This window comes from Phaethon aethereus (genome assembly GCF_964289735.1).
Source record: "Phaethon aethereus genome assembly, chromosome: 21".
In the NCBI taxonomy this organism is placed as follows: domain Eukaryota; kingdom Metazoa; phylum Chordata; class Aves; order Phaethontiformes; family Phaethontidae; genus Phaethon; species Phaethon aethereus.
This window is the reverse complement of record NC_138597.1, coordinates 233,759-249,234: the sequence shown is the minus strand read 5'-3', so window position 1 is coordinate 249,234 and position 15,476 is coordinate 233,759. Positions and strand designations below refer to the sequence as shown.

Here is a 15,476-nt window from a genome sequence, read left to right as displayed (position 1 = left end):
ATGAAGTGGCAGCCAGGACTCTGGCTGCTTGTGGACTTTCAGCTGCTCTGACAGATTGCATTTCAGAGCAAGTACAGAGATGGCTTTCGTCCATCTTTGTGGAGTGAAGTGCATTTTGAGTTTAAGAGGATGTCTCCTGCAAGCATTCCTGGCCTTGCTCCTCCATGCAAAGGATATGCCATGGACAGAAGCGGGAGGCGAAACCTGTGGCTGCAAGGACTCAGGAGCATTTCTCTGTGTTTTCTTTCTTTATCTATGCTTCTCTTTCGCGAGAGGTTTCACCCTGATCAGACATGTGTGTTGTCTACTTTCTTCCCCTTTCAATTCGCTGAGAATTGGGTTCACATGTTCACAGGAGGAAGAGAGGAGGAGATTGGAGCTCAGCCCTTGGGGTGGGGGCTCTGCTCTCCACAATGCCTATGACAGAAATCCCCTATCGGGCTTCTGTGCTAGAAGAAAGGCCCATTTCAGTTCTGTCATCTTGGGGCTTTAGAAACTCTCTGGCAATCCAGATTTGTGCTTCTTTGGGGTGTGAAAAGCTCTAAACTAGGAAGCAGGTTCCAGCCAGTGTATGTATGTCCCGTGGTCTGACCAGGCTAGCCATGGTAATCAGTGTCTGGCATTTGTCTTCTGATGTATGCATTGAGGTGTCTGCCCTTGGAAGGTCATGTATCTAGACTCTCAAAAATCTTCAGCCTGGACCACCAGTTCTCAGCTTTTGTAATAAGTAAAATAATAGTAAAATTCTGACATTATTTGTGCTCCAATATGTGCTTAAGACACACCCTGAACTTTTCATTCCTATCCAAAGACCTTAAATCCATCACTTTTCTGTGTTTAAAACAAAGCAAAACTCTTCTGCAGTCCTGCAAAGTCCTGATCAGAATTAAATAGCATAGTAAAATTTGTTGTCAAAGGATGTGAACATGAAGCGAAAGTACAAGAAATGTTAGAAGAGCTCACCAGAAGAAATTAATGAGACAAATTCAGCTTTTAATAATGAGTTTCCATCTCCTGGTCTGATTACATATCTATTGGCATGACAGAGCGCAGAGCAAAAGCGACAATTTCAGTTTGCAATAAGAGCCATAAACCAGAAATGAACCATTGCATACTACTGATAAAATACACAGTGCAAAGGCAGCAGGTCCAGCCCTGTTACTCTGCTTATCAAGTGACTTATAGTGTATCTTTGTGTGACACTTGTATGAAATTGCCAACTAAAATATTTTCTAAAAGTCAAGAGTTTTGAATTGGGGTGGGGAAGTACTACAACTCGAGACTGAATTTGTGTAATAAACTTGCGTTGAACAGGAGTCATTCAACTCAATGAAGGAAAAAAGCCACACAGCATTTGAAAACAGTCCCAACTGTTTAGTCTTGAATCCATCTGACACTGCTTAATGAAGGACACCTTCCTTTATTTATCACTTGAATATTTTTAATTCTTATATGTTGGTTCTATTTACGGTCTCATATACATTTTAAATTGGTTTGTGCTAACGGCAATGATTCTGAAACATGGAAGTAGGGCTTTTGTTGTTGTTACACATCTACTTATTTCTTGGTGTGGACCAGGATACTGGGACCAGTTCATAGCATCATTGTCTACAATGTGTCTGTTTACAGACTTATATAAATAGAATCGAATGTCTGCTATGGCTCAGGACAAGGCGGGGAGCCGTAGAAGGAAGAGACTGTTTGCATGTATACCTGGTCACTAGGCATGCGGGGCTCTGTACACATACATCAACGAATAGTTTAAGTTAACTTGCCCTTGAACACCCTTTGAGGCGATGCGGTGTGAGGAAAAATAGCCTAAAAATATGTTGTTAAGCTCAGTGTATCTGACACTTTCCTGAGGGTACTACTTAAGGTTACAATCTTACGGTTCTCCTCATTACCTTTGAAAGGTGCAATTAGGTGAGATAACTGAGCTGAGCCAGCAATTTACCAGTTTTGATTAGATGAAGAATTTATCTTATATATGGCAATAAAGGCAATGAAAACTAGAGGACATTTCTTCTCTAATCTCGTTTTTCCTTCATTTCCTCTCTCATTAGTGTGTGTTTGGTATGCTGGCCTTGAAGACAATGCTGAGCATCAGAGGAGGACATAGCAGCTTTCCTGTGTGGAGAAGCAATTTTAGCATTTACTATAAAGGTTACTTCTTAAAGCAAATCAATCTTCTCCTTTTAAATAATAACACTCCACTAGTTAATATGCACACCTCCAGTGGCTAGTATGTCTCAACACAGCATCAGCAGTTCAACAAATCAGCTTGGGGTTTCTTTACAAGCAAGAAGCCTTCAGGATATTTCCCACAAACTGTATGCAGGTGACAGTAGGTCAGTGGCTAAGCTGGTAACCCAGCCTAATGAAGTCTTTGCTTAGCTTAGCTCTGTGTATGCTGTGCCTACAGTCCCAGAGGCTGTTGAGAAATAGTAGTTCTCTAAAATTTGGTTTCTATAGTGGGCTTTCTACAGCCTGCTACAAAACTGGAACTCCACTCCTGGCTGTTGATTCTTGGCTTGCTTTGTTTGTTTCGATTGCGTGCCCTCCTCTCTTCCCTCCTAGTGACACAACCCTCCTTTATAATCCCCCAATGCATAGTGTGTTCTCTCTATGTGAGCCATTCCAAGCTGTTGTGCTTCATTTGTTATGTTATTTTTAACAGAAAATAATAAGCCATATTTCTATGTGCAGAGAAATAACTTCAGGGTTAAAATAAGGCAAGGCAGTGTTTTGAGTTCGGAAATCCAGTGTGACACTCTGTTCTGCATTTGCAAATTTGCAAAACATTTGGATGTTTTTTGTACTGGAATAGTCAACATACTGGATGTGAGGAATTATTTTCTGCACCCGCATGCTCTTCTGTTAAATGAAACAGGAATTTATACACCTAATATTATTTTTTAAAAAACATGGATTTAGTTCTGGATTTAGACTCCTAGTTCCTGGCTTAAATGTTTAGCTTTCTAGCTTTGGCAGTATTTTGAAAACTTATTTACTGAGTTCAGGGCCCCATATATATATATGAAATTGAGATAATAGTTCAACAGTTAAAAGTAAGAAGGAATAATTTAAAAGCTGTGATGTAGTCTTATATTACCATGATCCATATAAGGACCACAAATTGTTTCAAGTTCAGGAAAATATTAACAAGATATCTTTTATTCCAGTGAAGACCCAGACACGAAAGATCTTATACAGGAGAAAAGCAAGTAGGCAAGCAGACTATAACAAAAAAAAACCACCTCAAAACCTAGCAAAAAGATAAACACCCCAAAATTATTAGTAGCTCTTATTTCATATACAGCATATAAACATGGGCAGATCCTTTCTTCACAACCTTGCCATCAATAAGAAAAAAAACAAGGCAATGTTTTAATTTCAAAGTGATTCCCATATTTCAGTTTGGCCTTCCTTTCTCTTAAATAAAGCTTAACGAACATGAATATCTCAAAAGGAGGGAACGCCCATACAACTTTGTAGAAACTGTTCCTGTGTCTTCTACATCCATTTCCTAAGCTGGCAATGATTAGTACAAGTAACAGACTGGTAATTTGCTGGCTGTGAAAGTGTTGTTAAACACCAATAATTTGTTCCCACGTTACTTGCTGCAATTCTCTTACAAAAATGTGCATGTCACATGCAGCTCTAAAGGTAGAGGTATAGTTAATCAAACACACTGGAAAGCATGGGCTGGAAAAGATGATAACCTAGTGCTGCTGGGTGTGATGTGTAGGGGAGGCTAAATCACAGGCAGATTTAGATATTGAAAAGACTGCAGGAGGCTGCTGATTTTTTACTTTCACCCATTATGCTCCAATCCAGACAAAATAGTGGAAAATGAGTCTGTGCCCAGGACATTTTCTTTCTAGTGTGACACAACTCTTGCAGAACGGAAACCTATCAGGATGAGGTTTACAGTCTCATCGTTGCCAAAAGTGAACTAATGGTGGTATTTGATCTGCCTTCTTCAGGACTATCCCTGTATGTCTCTATGAGCTAGCACCTCCAGTTTGACTGTAGTGGAGATGGAGCCAAAATATTGATTTGTGAAAGTATGTGATCTTGAAATGTGAATGCACAAACTTCCTAGCTTGACATATCTTCTTTGGATTGTTTCATCCTTATTCAAAAGCAGCCAGCACAAGCAGCATTGGCACAGATTTCGCACAAATCAGCTTCTTGGACAGCCAGTTCTGTTGGAGAGAACAGGAAGGGTTTCAATGATATGGAATGAGAACTTCTTGGAGAGCACAGCTAAATATCAAGGGGTTTGGAGACTACATTCCATCACTGCTTTATGAGTTTTAAAGTTTCTTGATGTTATTACTGGTATAAGTAAAATTAGTTCTTGCAAATATCCGACTGAGAGAATGAAATCAAACCTGAATTCATTGGGAAACAATGGGAAAATGTGGAGGCAAGAGAACAACAGGACATCTTTGTGGGATGTTGGTGAGCATGTGGCTTGTAGAATCACAACATTGGTTATATTAGTAGTATACCTTCCTAAAGTGTCCATTGTGTTGTTCAGTAGATAAATGCAACATAATAAAATAAAAAACAAGACATTGTACCACCCAGCTGAAGAATGACTGTGTCTCCAAGACAGATTGTGACCAAGAGTGATTCATGTCCTTTACATGTCACATCTTTTTTAGGCTACCTGGAGAAACACCTTTTACACTAATTAGAGCAATTAGATCTGCTCACAACGTGTAGGTAGCTAGAACTGAGCAATATAACCCTGCTTTATCCCTTAAACCAGAGGTGATCATGGGCTCTCTCACATGTCATCTAAGTTACTGTGCAGCTACTTGGAGGAAATTTTTTAATGGTTACAGCAACCTGATCTGTACAAGCTACAACTAAGCTCAGCACAGCAGGAATTTTCTTGTAGGGGGGTCACAGCTAGTGTAGATGAACTCTTGTAGGAGGGGTAGTAGAAAGGCAGCACAGACTCTCTCATTTGCTTTAGAATTGACAGAACAGTAATTATGTTTCTTTGCCTGCTGCTATTTGAATATTGAAGGTTGAAATGTGTGATAAAAAAGGCAACTATACAATATGAGTTACATACTCAGCCTCTCAAAAATCATTGATGCATCTTCTCTTTTGCACACAGATTGGAACTCCTCAGGGAGATCTTTTTCATCACAAGGAGAATAGCTAGCCATTGAAGGCACCATGCGAGGGTTAATGTGTCTGTTCTCATCCATAAGCTCCTTTAGTTTCTTCACGGAGTCAAGGGAGAATTTCAAGTCTCCATCCTATGTAGACAGAAACAGAAAAAAAGGCGCCAGGAAGTCAATCCTTAGGCAAATCCATTCCATTTCAACCATGAGCTCTCCCAAAAACTCTAAGATGGGAAGACAGTTTTGAAACAAAGCCTCGATAAAGTCGGTGCTGGCTGAAGGCAAAATGATCAGCTCTTCAAGTCAAAGACCTTTCAGAGAAGCAGTGAGACCTGGCTGACTAGTCAGAGTGTTCATTATATATTACCATGGATGGAGAATTAGTGCATTTCTCACTCCCATGAGAGAGAACCATTAAATCTGGGCTTGAAAGACACAGGCTGGGAATCTGCAGAGACATGACTGTGTAATATGTAGCAGAGATTTACAAAATCATGAATAGAATGGGGCAAAAGGGAATTTATTCTGTTCACTCTTTCTTCTAATACACCAGTAGAGAACTTTAAGCATTGGCTGTCACGTGGCAAGCTCTAACCTCAGAAAAGGAGCTGTTGCTTCATGTTAAACATTGTTAAGAGCAGAAATCTCTCACCCCAAGGTACTGTGACATTAATTTAAAACCTGTCCATACAGTCAATTGAACACAAGCTATTGGCAGCATAAATATGACACTTCTGATTCAAAGCTCATACCAAAAGCTTCAGGAGGCCAGGATAGTATTCTGAGAAATATTACTCCATGGTTTAGATTGCTAGGCCCTGTGCATCTGTTAATGGTCATTCCCTCAGTTTCAAGTGATTTCCGCCGTTCAGGTCATAAACTTGCAGAGTACACTACAGATATATTGAGGGAAATACAGATCTAATGATTAATGAGATAAAAATTCAACTACAAAGATAAGCTAAAATTACAGAGCTGCACTTTCCACACTTAAAAAAGTGTAGAATCCAACCTAGGATATGTAGAATATATGTATGTAGAATATATGTGTGTAGAATAAATCCAACCTAGAAAGAGCTATTCTCATTTACCTACTTTTTTATGCCTCCAAGTGGAAAATTGAGGGTTTTTTCATTAAGTAGAAAGGGATCTGTTTCCCTGGTGACTGTAAATGTTAAAAAATGGTTTGGAAAAAAGGAATAGCTTAAACTTGCTATCTCTGGATATATCTGACATACAAAGGAGAAAAAGGTGATATTTCAAGACAGAAAGATAGTACCTGATCCCTGGTAACCTACTGTGCTCATATGAGTCAACAATTGTTTAAAAAATATTAGCTCTCTTGGTAGTCTGAGGATGTTACCTACATTGCAGTCAAACTGAAACATCACAATCTATTTCTAAGGATGAGTGTGGACACATCCAACACACTCCCCAGTACAGACAAGAGCACGGAAGTACCTTCTTAGCTGCTTCTATGTTACATGTAATATCAGTCATAGGTGCCGTGTATTTTGGAAAATTTTATATCGCCTCCTCTAATAGCTTATCTGCCCATTAATATTTCATTGTATCCAGTTAAGCAATTGTTTCACTTTTTTTTATATGTAACAGTGTGTAGGCTCCATCACATATCATTTTCATAAAGAATTTCCTGCCCAGAAGCACACAAGACAAGATAATTTCTCTTTTGTCACGTCTTGTTTACATCGTTCTGTAAAGTAAGAGTTGTCCCCAGTTCTTGCAGCTTCACATGTGTGGTTATGTGCAAAATATAACTGGAAATGCAATGCCTCAGTCAGCAGTGATATGATTGGTGAAGTTAATTAAATGGCAGCAGCATGTTAGTAATACCCAAAGCATTTTAGAGAAAGAAAAACTGAACCACAGGGAAATGAAGTTGGATAGCAAGCCAGCGCAAAGCAAAATTTCAGGTCTATTAGTTTAGTATTAGCTTAGCTCAAGATGCCTGTTGCAGCCACAACACTTCACATAATATCAGTACTTTAATACCAACAATTTAAAGAGCAGAAAACTCACCTGAACGTATACTGCTTGGGAGTTGTGCACCACTAAAAGGACTACAAGGACTGTAAAGGAAAAAAAGCCTTTCATAGTGCCTGCAAAGTGTAACCTTTCCTAACCTGAATATATTTTATTTTCTCTGGCTTTAGTCTTTCCCTGTCTGTCTTTTCTGCCTCTCAGACTTCCTCTCTTCTTAGCACTCAGACTGCCTAGCAGTCAAAGTTCTATGCACCCAGAGCAAAGCTGAACCTTATAAAGACTTCACAGAGCATTTACTTGGTAATCCATTAATGTAAACTCTTTATTGACATATAATAAACCCTCGGTGGACTATCAGTTATCTATGCATTAGCAGAGTAGGCTAGTCACACCCAGAGAGACCCTGGGGTTAATGAGTCTCTCTTGCTTTGAGAAACTGGCCATGACGCAGGCAGGCAAAACATTCAACATTCCAGACTACAGTAAAGAAACGGTAGATGTTGAACTACACAACATCTGAATTTCAGACTCCATATGGGGAAAGTATGTCAGGTTTCTAGCCACTTCCTGCAGAGCTGTGAGAAAGAAAGAGATTTGGAAGGAGATGACAGAAAAAAAAAATGGCCTCCTGAACTGATTGCTGGCTAATCAGTTCCCTCTTCTGGGGATTACAGGTACTAAGACAGGAGCAATGGACCAAAACAGATGAACACAGGCTCTGCTGGAATATGACCAGATATAAAATGTCATCTTGTTGCTGTTTTTTTCAGCAGCAAATTAAAATGCACAGGGATTGTCATTAAGCATAAAGGCTGCCATGAATCAAATGTATTTCTCTGTGACTTTCACTTTTATCCAGTGTCCTGGTTTCAGCTGGGATAGAGTTAGTTTTCTTCATAGGAGCTAGTGCAAGACTATGTTTTGGATCTGGGATGAGAAAATATTAATAACGTAGTGATGTTTTGGGTTGTTGCTAAGCAGTCAAGGACTTCTCAGCTTTCCGTGCTCTGGCCAGCTAGCGAGAAGGTGGGGGGGGTGTGGGAACCCGGGAGGGGACACAGCCAGAACACCTGACCCAAACTGGCTGAAGAGATACTCCATACCATATGACACCGTGCTCAGTATATAAACTGGAGGAGTTGGCTGAGGGGGCACTGCCGCTCAGGAACTAACTGGGCATCGGTCAGCGGGTGGTGAGCAATTATGCTGTGCATCGCTTGTTTTGTATATTCTTTTTTTTTTTTTTTCCCCCTGTCCTATTGAACTGTCTTTATCTCAGCCCATGAGTTTTACCCTTTTCCTTTCCTGACTTTCTTCCCCACACTGTTGGGAGGGGGGAAGGTGAGTGAACGGCTGTGTGGTTGTTTTGGCTACCTGCTGGGTTAAACCACAAAATCCAGAAACACATCGGTAATGTTACACAGATGGAGAAGCATCAACATGCCTCCCTCAGCTCAGTTCTTCCCATCAAGCTCAGGTCCTTTAATCTGTAAATGATTTCTAGCATATTGTGTCTTTGGAGTAACACTCAAACCATCTTCCTGACAACTGGCAGAACGGAGGAGGGCAACACTAAGCCACTTTCTGAAATGTCAACAATGTTTTACACTGGCAAAGGCTCTAATTACTTCTTACTGTATTCCAATCCATTGCTAAGATTACAGCGAAAACTACGATGCTGCGTAGAATAAAAATTCCAGAAACTAAAGCAGCCAGGAGTTCCCAGGCAGTGGCTTTGTAGGGAGGGAATGGGACTTCTGTGGTATACCCCAAAAATTTCGATAAAGCTGAAGCTACCCCTCAGCTGATAATGCTGACTGCTTACTGATAATCTGTTTCTCTCATCTCCAGCAGTCCAGTCTGCTCCTCATCCATCAACTTGAATCTCTAAAAGCATCTTCATTACCACAAAATGAGCTTGCTTTCTCTGCTGCTATGCTGTCTCTGCTTTCTGCGCTGCCATACCCAACAGCTAACACCATTTGCCACTCCAGGACAACTCACGCCTGTGCCCTTAATTACGCTAATGTTGGTCAAGGGTGTAACAAGCAGAGGGTGTAGCAACAACCTTTTCCTAAAAGCTTTAGAGAGGTGTCACAAGAGACAGACACGCCTGGAACGCAACTAGGTGAAGCGCGGGTAAGCAAGCAATTAAATGTAAGGAATAAAAACGTATATTGAGAGGCATGAAAGGGATGATTCAAACCTTACCTCCCGTTACATACTTGGTTCCCAAAACTGCTCAGTCAGGACACCTGTCAGACCATGGACTACCACTTCTCATCAGTGTCATGCTTGACATACTGATGGTGCATGATAGTAGGAAGTTCCCATGCTTCTGCTGTAACTGCTTTTCTGACAGTCAAGAGGTACACACTCTTGCCACCATCTTCTTTTAAAAAAACCTGCAAAGACAGTTATGGCTGGCTTACAGTTTTTTGAATAGTTTATCTAAGAGTTAAGTCAAGCACTGATATAGGTTTTGGTCCCCTCATTTCTGTCTTGTTTAGACAATATTAAGACAATACCAGTTAAGTTAAACCTCTGAGTGGCACTGTTGTCTGGATTCATCCAGTCCACCTATAAACTTATATAAAAAAACCCAAAAGTTTTTCCAAGCACCTGGGAAAAAAGGACTCCCTGCCAAAAGTCAGACTATGTGCTTCCCCTGGTTGGTATCCTGTATCTTATTGATGGGAATCACTTATGTTTTAGTTGTCAAATGCCTTCTTCTGGAATCTTAAGAGGGTTTCGATATGGTGTCCACCCCAGGCACAGGCAGGGATGATGGGAGCACATATCTAAGCAGATAGGATTTTTTAAGAAGAAACTGGGATGCACCTAACACATTGTCACCTCCATGAATGATTTTTTTTAGGTTGTGCCTTTGAATTAAAAGGTTGATAGTAAGCGTAAATCTGTAACTAGGCCCCTAAATGCCTTTTGTGTTCAATCTGTAGCCAGAATGATTTTAGCAATGAGAAGGGTGAGAGCTGAAGAGAAAGAGCTACAGGTATATTTCTGATAACAGGTGGATCTTTAAGTATGTTGAAAAGACAAAACAGTATGTCTACATCTTTCGTTTTTTACTGGAGACCCACCCTGACGTGTGGAAAACAGACTCCACAATCTGTAAGATTGTGGAGTAGGTATGTTTATTCAGTGCTGGGAAGCACAGGGAAGCAGTCCCACCAAAAACCGTGCGCACCCCAACGCGGCACTTACTTCAAATATATACAGCAAAGTGTTGCATATACATAAAGTTTCACAATATGCCTATAGATATGCATGATCTGTCCCCGCTTCGTACTGAAATGAGTTCCAAGATGTTATTTCCATGAACTCCTCCCATCTGCGCTTGCGCATTGTCTCCTAGTGGTGGTCGTCAGGGGTCGTGGGGATGAAGGTTGGTGGTTCCTCTTCATCACCACTCTAACCTTTTGTCCCTGTGCAGACTCGGTTGTTCCTTGGTTCGTACTCAAACCGCAGGGTCGATTTTAGCTAGTTTCTTGAGGCAAGTTCCTAATTCTTATCAGGGACTGTCCTTGTGAGGAGCCACAAATCTTCTTGCTCCTGTTAGTTGATCAGGAACTGTCTTTGTAAGGAACTACAGAGCTCCTGCTTTAGTTACTTTATGCAATAGCTAACAAGATTTCAAACCTTATCTACTAATTAACTGCTAAGATTCCCTTAACCCCTTCTCTCACCACCCCCACCCCCCCCGCCTTCCCCAATGGACCCAGCAGTGCAGACATGGCCTCACCAGTACTGAGCAGAAGGGAGGGATCACCTACTCCAACATACTGGCCAAGCTCTTCCTTGGCCTTCCCTGTCACAAGAGCTTGTTGACAGCTCATGTTCATCCTGAGACCAACCAAGACCTAGCTGCTGTAAAGATACTGTTCAGCCTTTACTGGTGTATGGGGCTGCTCATCGCCAGGAGCAGGACTTTGTATTTCCTTTCATTGAAGAGCACAAGACTTCTAGCAGCCCATCTTTCCAGTCTGAGCACTCCTCAAGGCCCAGACCTGCTGGGGGCTATGCCATGCCCCAGCCTCGCACACTGGAGGGGCTTTGCTTTGCTGTCTGGGAGGACAAGCACAGGCAGACGCACTCTACACTGCCCTGCCCTGGTGTTAGTTCCCTGTACCTTGGACAAACTGCCCTGCAACCCACTTTGCCTGACTAACCCCCACCATGGTTGGGGACCGCCACCACTACTGCTTACAGTGGCTCCCTTGTCCCAGCCACCCCTGGATCCCCATAGAACAGACTTTGCCCCATCACCCACTCCCCTAGGACCCAGTCCCAGCTTCCCACATGCTTGAGTGGCAGGGGGACACATCAGGAGCACAGACACAGCAGAAACTCCTCATGCCCTGCTCCCAGCCCACCAAGACAAGAGGACAAATGCCTCCTCTCTGGCAGCCATTTCCAGCTCTCCTTCCCTCAGCACTTACTGACCACCTCCCCAGTCCAGATAGGTGACCCAGAGAAGGCTCCAAGGGTCCCCAGGGACCAGCAAAGCCACAGCTGGAGCCCCCTTAGCACCTCTTCCAGTTCCATTAGATCCCCGTGGGCCTTTGAGCACTGGAAAGGGGGCAGCTAGCTTGGCAAAGTGGAACCCAGCAAGAGACAAACTCCTTGTGGGACTTGTGGAAGCTGCTGGGGGGGCTGTGGGGCAACCATGGGGCTGTGCGGTCCGCATGAAGTGGGGCTGGGGATGGATTCTCCATTCTAGGCTGAGTGTGAGTAGTTGCTCTGTGGTGACGGCTGTTCTGGGTTGGGGGCTTAGTTCGAAACTACTTTGCAGTGGCGTGGGACAGATTGGGGGGCAGTCTACAGTGGGGCAGTGTTTGGAGTGGTTTCTGGTCTGTGGGGCCAATCGTCAATGGGGTTGGGGTAAGGGGCAGTTTCAGGTCGAGGTGCAGCTCTGGGAAAAAGGCTGTGGTGATGGCGGGGTTGTGAGGCTGTAGTTTCACAGTGGAGCAGTGGCCACCTCCGCCTCATGCCTGGGGTTGAGCCATGGCTACAGGGGTGCAAGGGGGCATCAGCCTTTCCATGAAACCAAACACTGTCATAGCTGCTCCTGTGGATGAGGGCCAGGATACCTCAGCTTCCAGCTCTGTAACTCCCAGCAGCTGGGTATAACCCAAGGCACTTGCAGGGTTCAGGGGCACAACCAACGGCAAACCAAAGGCAAACCAAAGGTTTCTGGACGGCAGAGTCTCATGTGATACACTCAGGGAGACTTCAAATGAAAACAAAGGAGTTCCCCAGGCACATAAATGCACACAGAGGGCTTATGGAAGCATCGAAACAAAGATCTCTGAGGTGCCCCGAGCTGCACAAATGGCTCCTGGGTAGGGGGGTAATAGCTTTCTGAGTGCTCAAATGGAAATGGAAGACTGGGAGAAGGCAACAAAGCACATATGGAAGTTCCCAGGCCTCACCCCAGGAGAAACAACCCAAAGACTTGGAGTAGGGGGACAATGACCTAGGGACTGCACTTACCTCCAACCTAAGATCAGGCATCAGCGGTAGCAGGAAGACGCGGACCTCAGGGCGGGGCTCAGCCTGCCATGTCCCCTCCCTGCTCCCAAAGACATCCCATCCCATGCAGCTGGTCCTACCTGCCTGGCCAGGAAAGGCTGCCTGTCTGCAGGGCTGAGGTGAGTCCTCTGCCAAAAGGATGGTAATCAAACATCCTTGTGGTGGGTTTGACATTGGCTGGCTGCCAGACCCCACCCAAGCCACTCTTTCACTCTACCCTCCTCAACCGGGAAGGGGGTTATAATGTGATGAAAAAGACCATGGATTGCAATAAAGACAGGGAGATAACTTACAATTATCATCATGGACAAAACAGACTCAACTTGGGGAAAGTTAATTTAATTTATTGCCAATTAAAAATATGGTGGGAAAGAAAGATAAAACTAAAACAATCTTCCCCCACCTGCCCTGTTCTCTGGCTGAACTCTTCCTTCCTGAATCTTCTACCTGTTCCACCAGCCCTGAGTGGCACAGGGCGATGGGGAATAGTGGGTCACAGTCTGGTCAGACCAGTTCTCTGCTGCTCCTTCCTCCTCACACTTTCCTACTGCGGTCTTTCTCCGTGCGGTAGAGTCCCTCAGGCAGAGCCTGTTCCAGCACGGGCCCTCCACAATGATGCAGCTTCCTTCAGGGCATATCTACCTGTCATGGCATGGAGTCCTCCGTTGGTAGCAGTGTGGCTTTCTGTTCCACCATGGTCATCTTAATGGGCTGCAGGGGAATCTCTGGTCCAGTGCAAGATCATTTTGATGTTGAATAACTGTGGCTGCATCAGGATTTTTTTCATTGGTATAGAAAAATCATCTTTAACCCCCTGCCAGGGAAGAAACTGCCACTGGAGACTGAACCTTAAAAAACGCTCTCTATATAAGCAGTTACAAATATGAAGGAAACAGGTGAAGTCTCATATTTCTTTTTTCTCTAGGCACTGTATCTGATAGGTATGAATGGGACACCAGGGCTGCAGAACCCCAAGCGACTGTCCACTGAATTTCATGACTTTCTGAACTGCTGCCTGGAGGTGGATGTGGACAGGCGAGGGTCTGCCAAGGACCTTCTCCAGACAAAATGGGAAGCAGCTGCAAATGAAACAGCTGTACTATGTAATGGTTTTCTGATCAGCTAAACTCAAAGGCATCAGATGGACCCTCATCATATTAGTCTTCAGTCTTGGTGCTTTTCAAATTAAAAATAAGTGGAATCATAGAATGGTTTGTGTTGGTGGGGATCTTTAAAGGTTATATAGTGAAACCCCACTGCAATGAGCAGGGACATCTTCAACTAGACCAGGTTGCTCAGACCCCTGTCCAACCCGACCTGGAATGTTTCCAGGAAAGGGGCATCTACCACATCTCTGGGTGACCTGTGCCAGTGTTTCACCACTTTCATCGTAAAAAATTTCTTCCTTGTATGTAGTCTGAATCTGCCCTCTTTTAGTTCAAAACCATTACCTCTTGTCATTTTGCCACAGGCTCTGCTAAAAAGTCTGTCCCCATCTTTCTTAGAAGACTCTTTAAGTTCTGGAAAGCTGCAATAAGATCTCCCCAGAACCTTCTCTTTTCCAGGCTGAACAACCACAACTCTCTCAGCCTGTCCTCATAGGAGAGGTGTTCCATTCCTCTGATCATTTTGGTGGACCATCTCCAACAGGTCCATGTCTTTCCTGTGCTGAGGGGTCCAGAGCTGGACACTAGCACTGCTGGTAGGGTCTCACCAGAGCTGAATAGAAGGACAGAATCACCTCCCTCGACCTGCTGGCCATGCTGCTTTTGATGCAGCCCAAGATACGATTGACCTTCTGGGTTGCAAGCACATGTTGCTTGCTCATGTCCAGCTTTTCATCCACCAGTACGCCCCAGTCCTTCTCAGCAGGGCTGCTCTCGATCCCTTCATCCCCCAGCCTCTACTGATACAGGGGCTTGCCCCAACCCAGGTGCAGGACCCTGCACTTGGCCTTGCTGAATCTCAACAGGATGGAAGGTAGCATCTTTCTCTGTCCTCCAGTGCTCTGCCACTGGTAGCAGCTTCTGTGTGAGGCAAACAAAGAGGAGACATCTCAGACTTTTTTGTCTTTCTCCAACCAAGGCAACATTAATGGCTCTGATCCACAGCAAATGAAGGCAATGGAGAGTTTCGTTTCCTCCTCTCTACCCCAAAGTGCTTGGCAGTGACCCCTCTACTTCCTACAGAAATCTAGACATATCTCTCCCTCCCTGTTGAGAGCAGGCAGTCTAGCTTCAGGAGTTTCCTTCCACTCAACGTCTGCCCTTTTTTGCAGAGCACCCCGCAATTAATGGCAGAACACTGCAAATACACCACATAAGGACTTTGTCAGGGGACTGTGGGAGCATTTTCTCCTGTGTCTTCCCAAAACACCTGCTACCCACCCAGCAGGAAAAGCTAAATACTCACCACATGTGCTCATAACTGCTCTGCACGTGGCCAAGGGCAACAGCTCCTTCACACTTGTCCAAGAGCACAGGGTTACAGAAAGCCATGTCTCCAAGACTCTCACCTACCTCTCCACATTCCAGTCTCAGCCTTTTTCCTTTGTTCTCCTGTCACCTCCACATCACCTATACAAATTGGAGAAAGATGCCCATCAGAAAGGAAATGTCAGCCAGAAAACCCCATGAAGAAGAAAAAGAGGAAGCTGCTCAAAACTGTGTCTCTGGAACATTTTGGACATGAAGGATGTGCTTCCTTTCCAACCCTTGTCCCTTGCCCTGAGGGCTGTGCTGCTCTCAGAGTGTTGCTGTCTCACTGCTTCCT

At 43.9% G+C, this 15,476-nt stretch overlaps 1 protein-coding gene across 1 annotated transcript; it reads right to left on the bottom strand.

The window, feature by feature from the left end:
* Window positions 1–4,140: 4,140 nt before the first annotated feature.
* On the bottom strand, window positions 4,141–7,262 carry GUCA2A (guanylate cyclase activator 2A; the record flags this gene model as incomplete). The annotated part of the gene is made up of 3 exons (XM_082009313.1): window positions 4,141–4,208; window positions 5,093–5,282; window positions 7,188–7,262. 3 exons carry the CDS (start codon window positions 7,260–7,262, stop codon window positions 4,141–4,143), a joined length of 333 nt encoding a protein of 110 aa, XP_081865439.1.
* Between the last annotated feature and the right edge of the window lie 8,214 nt (window positions 7,263–15,476).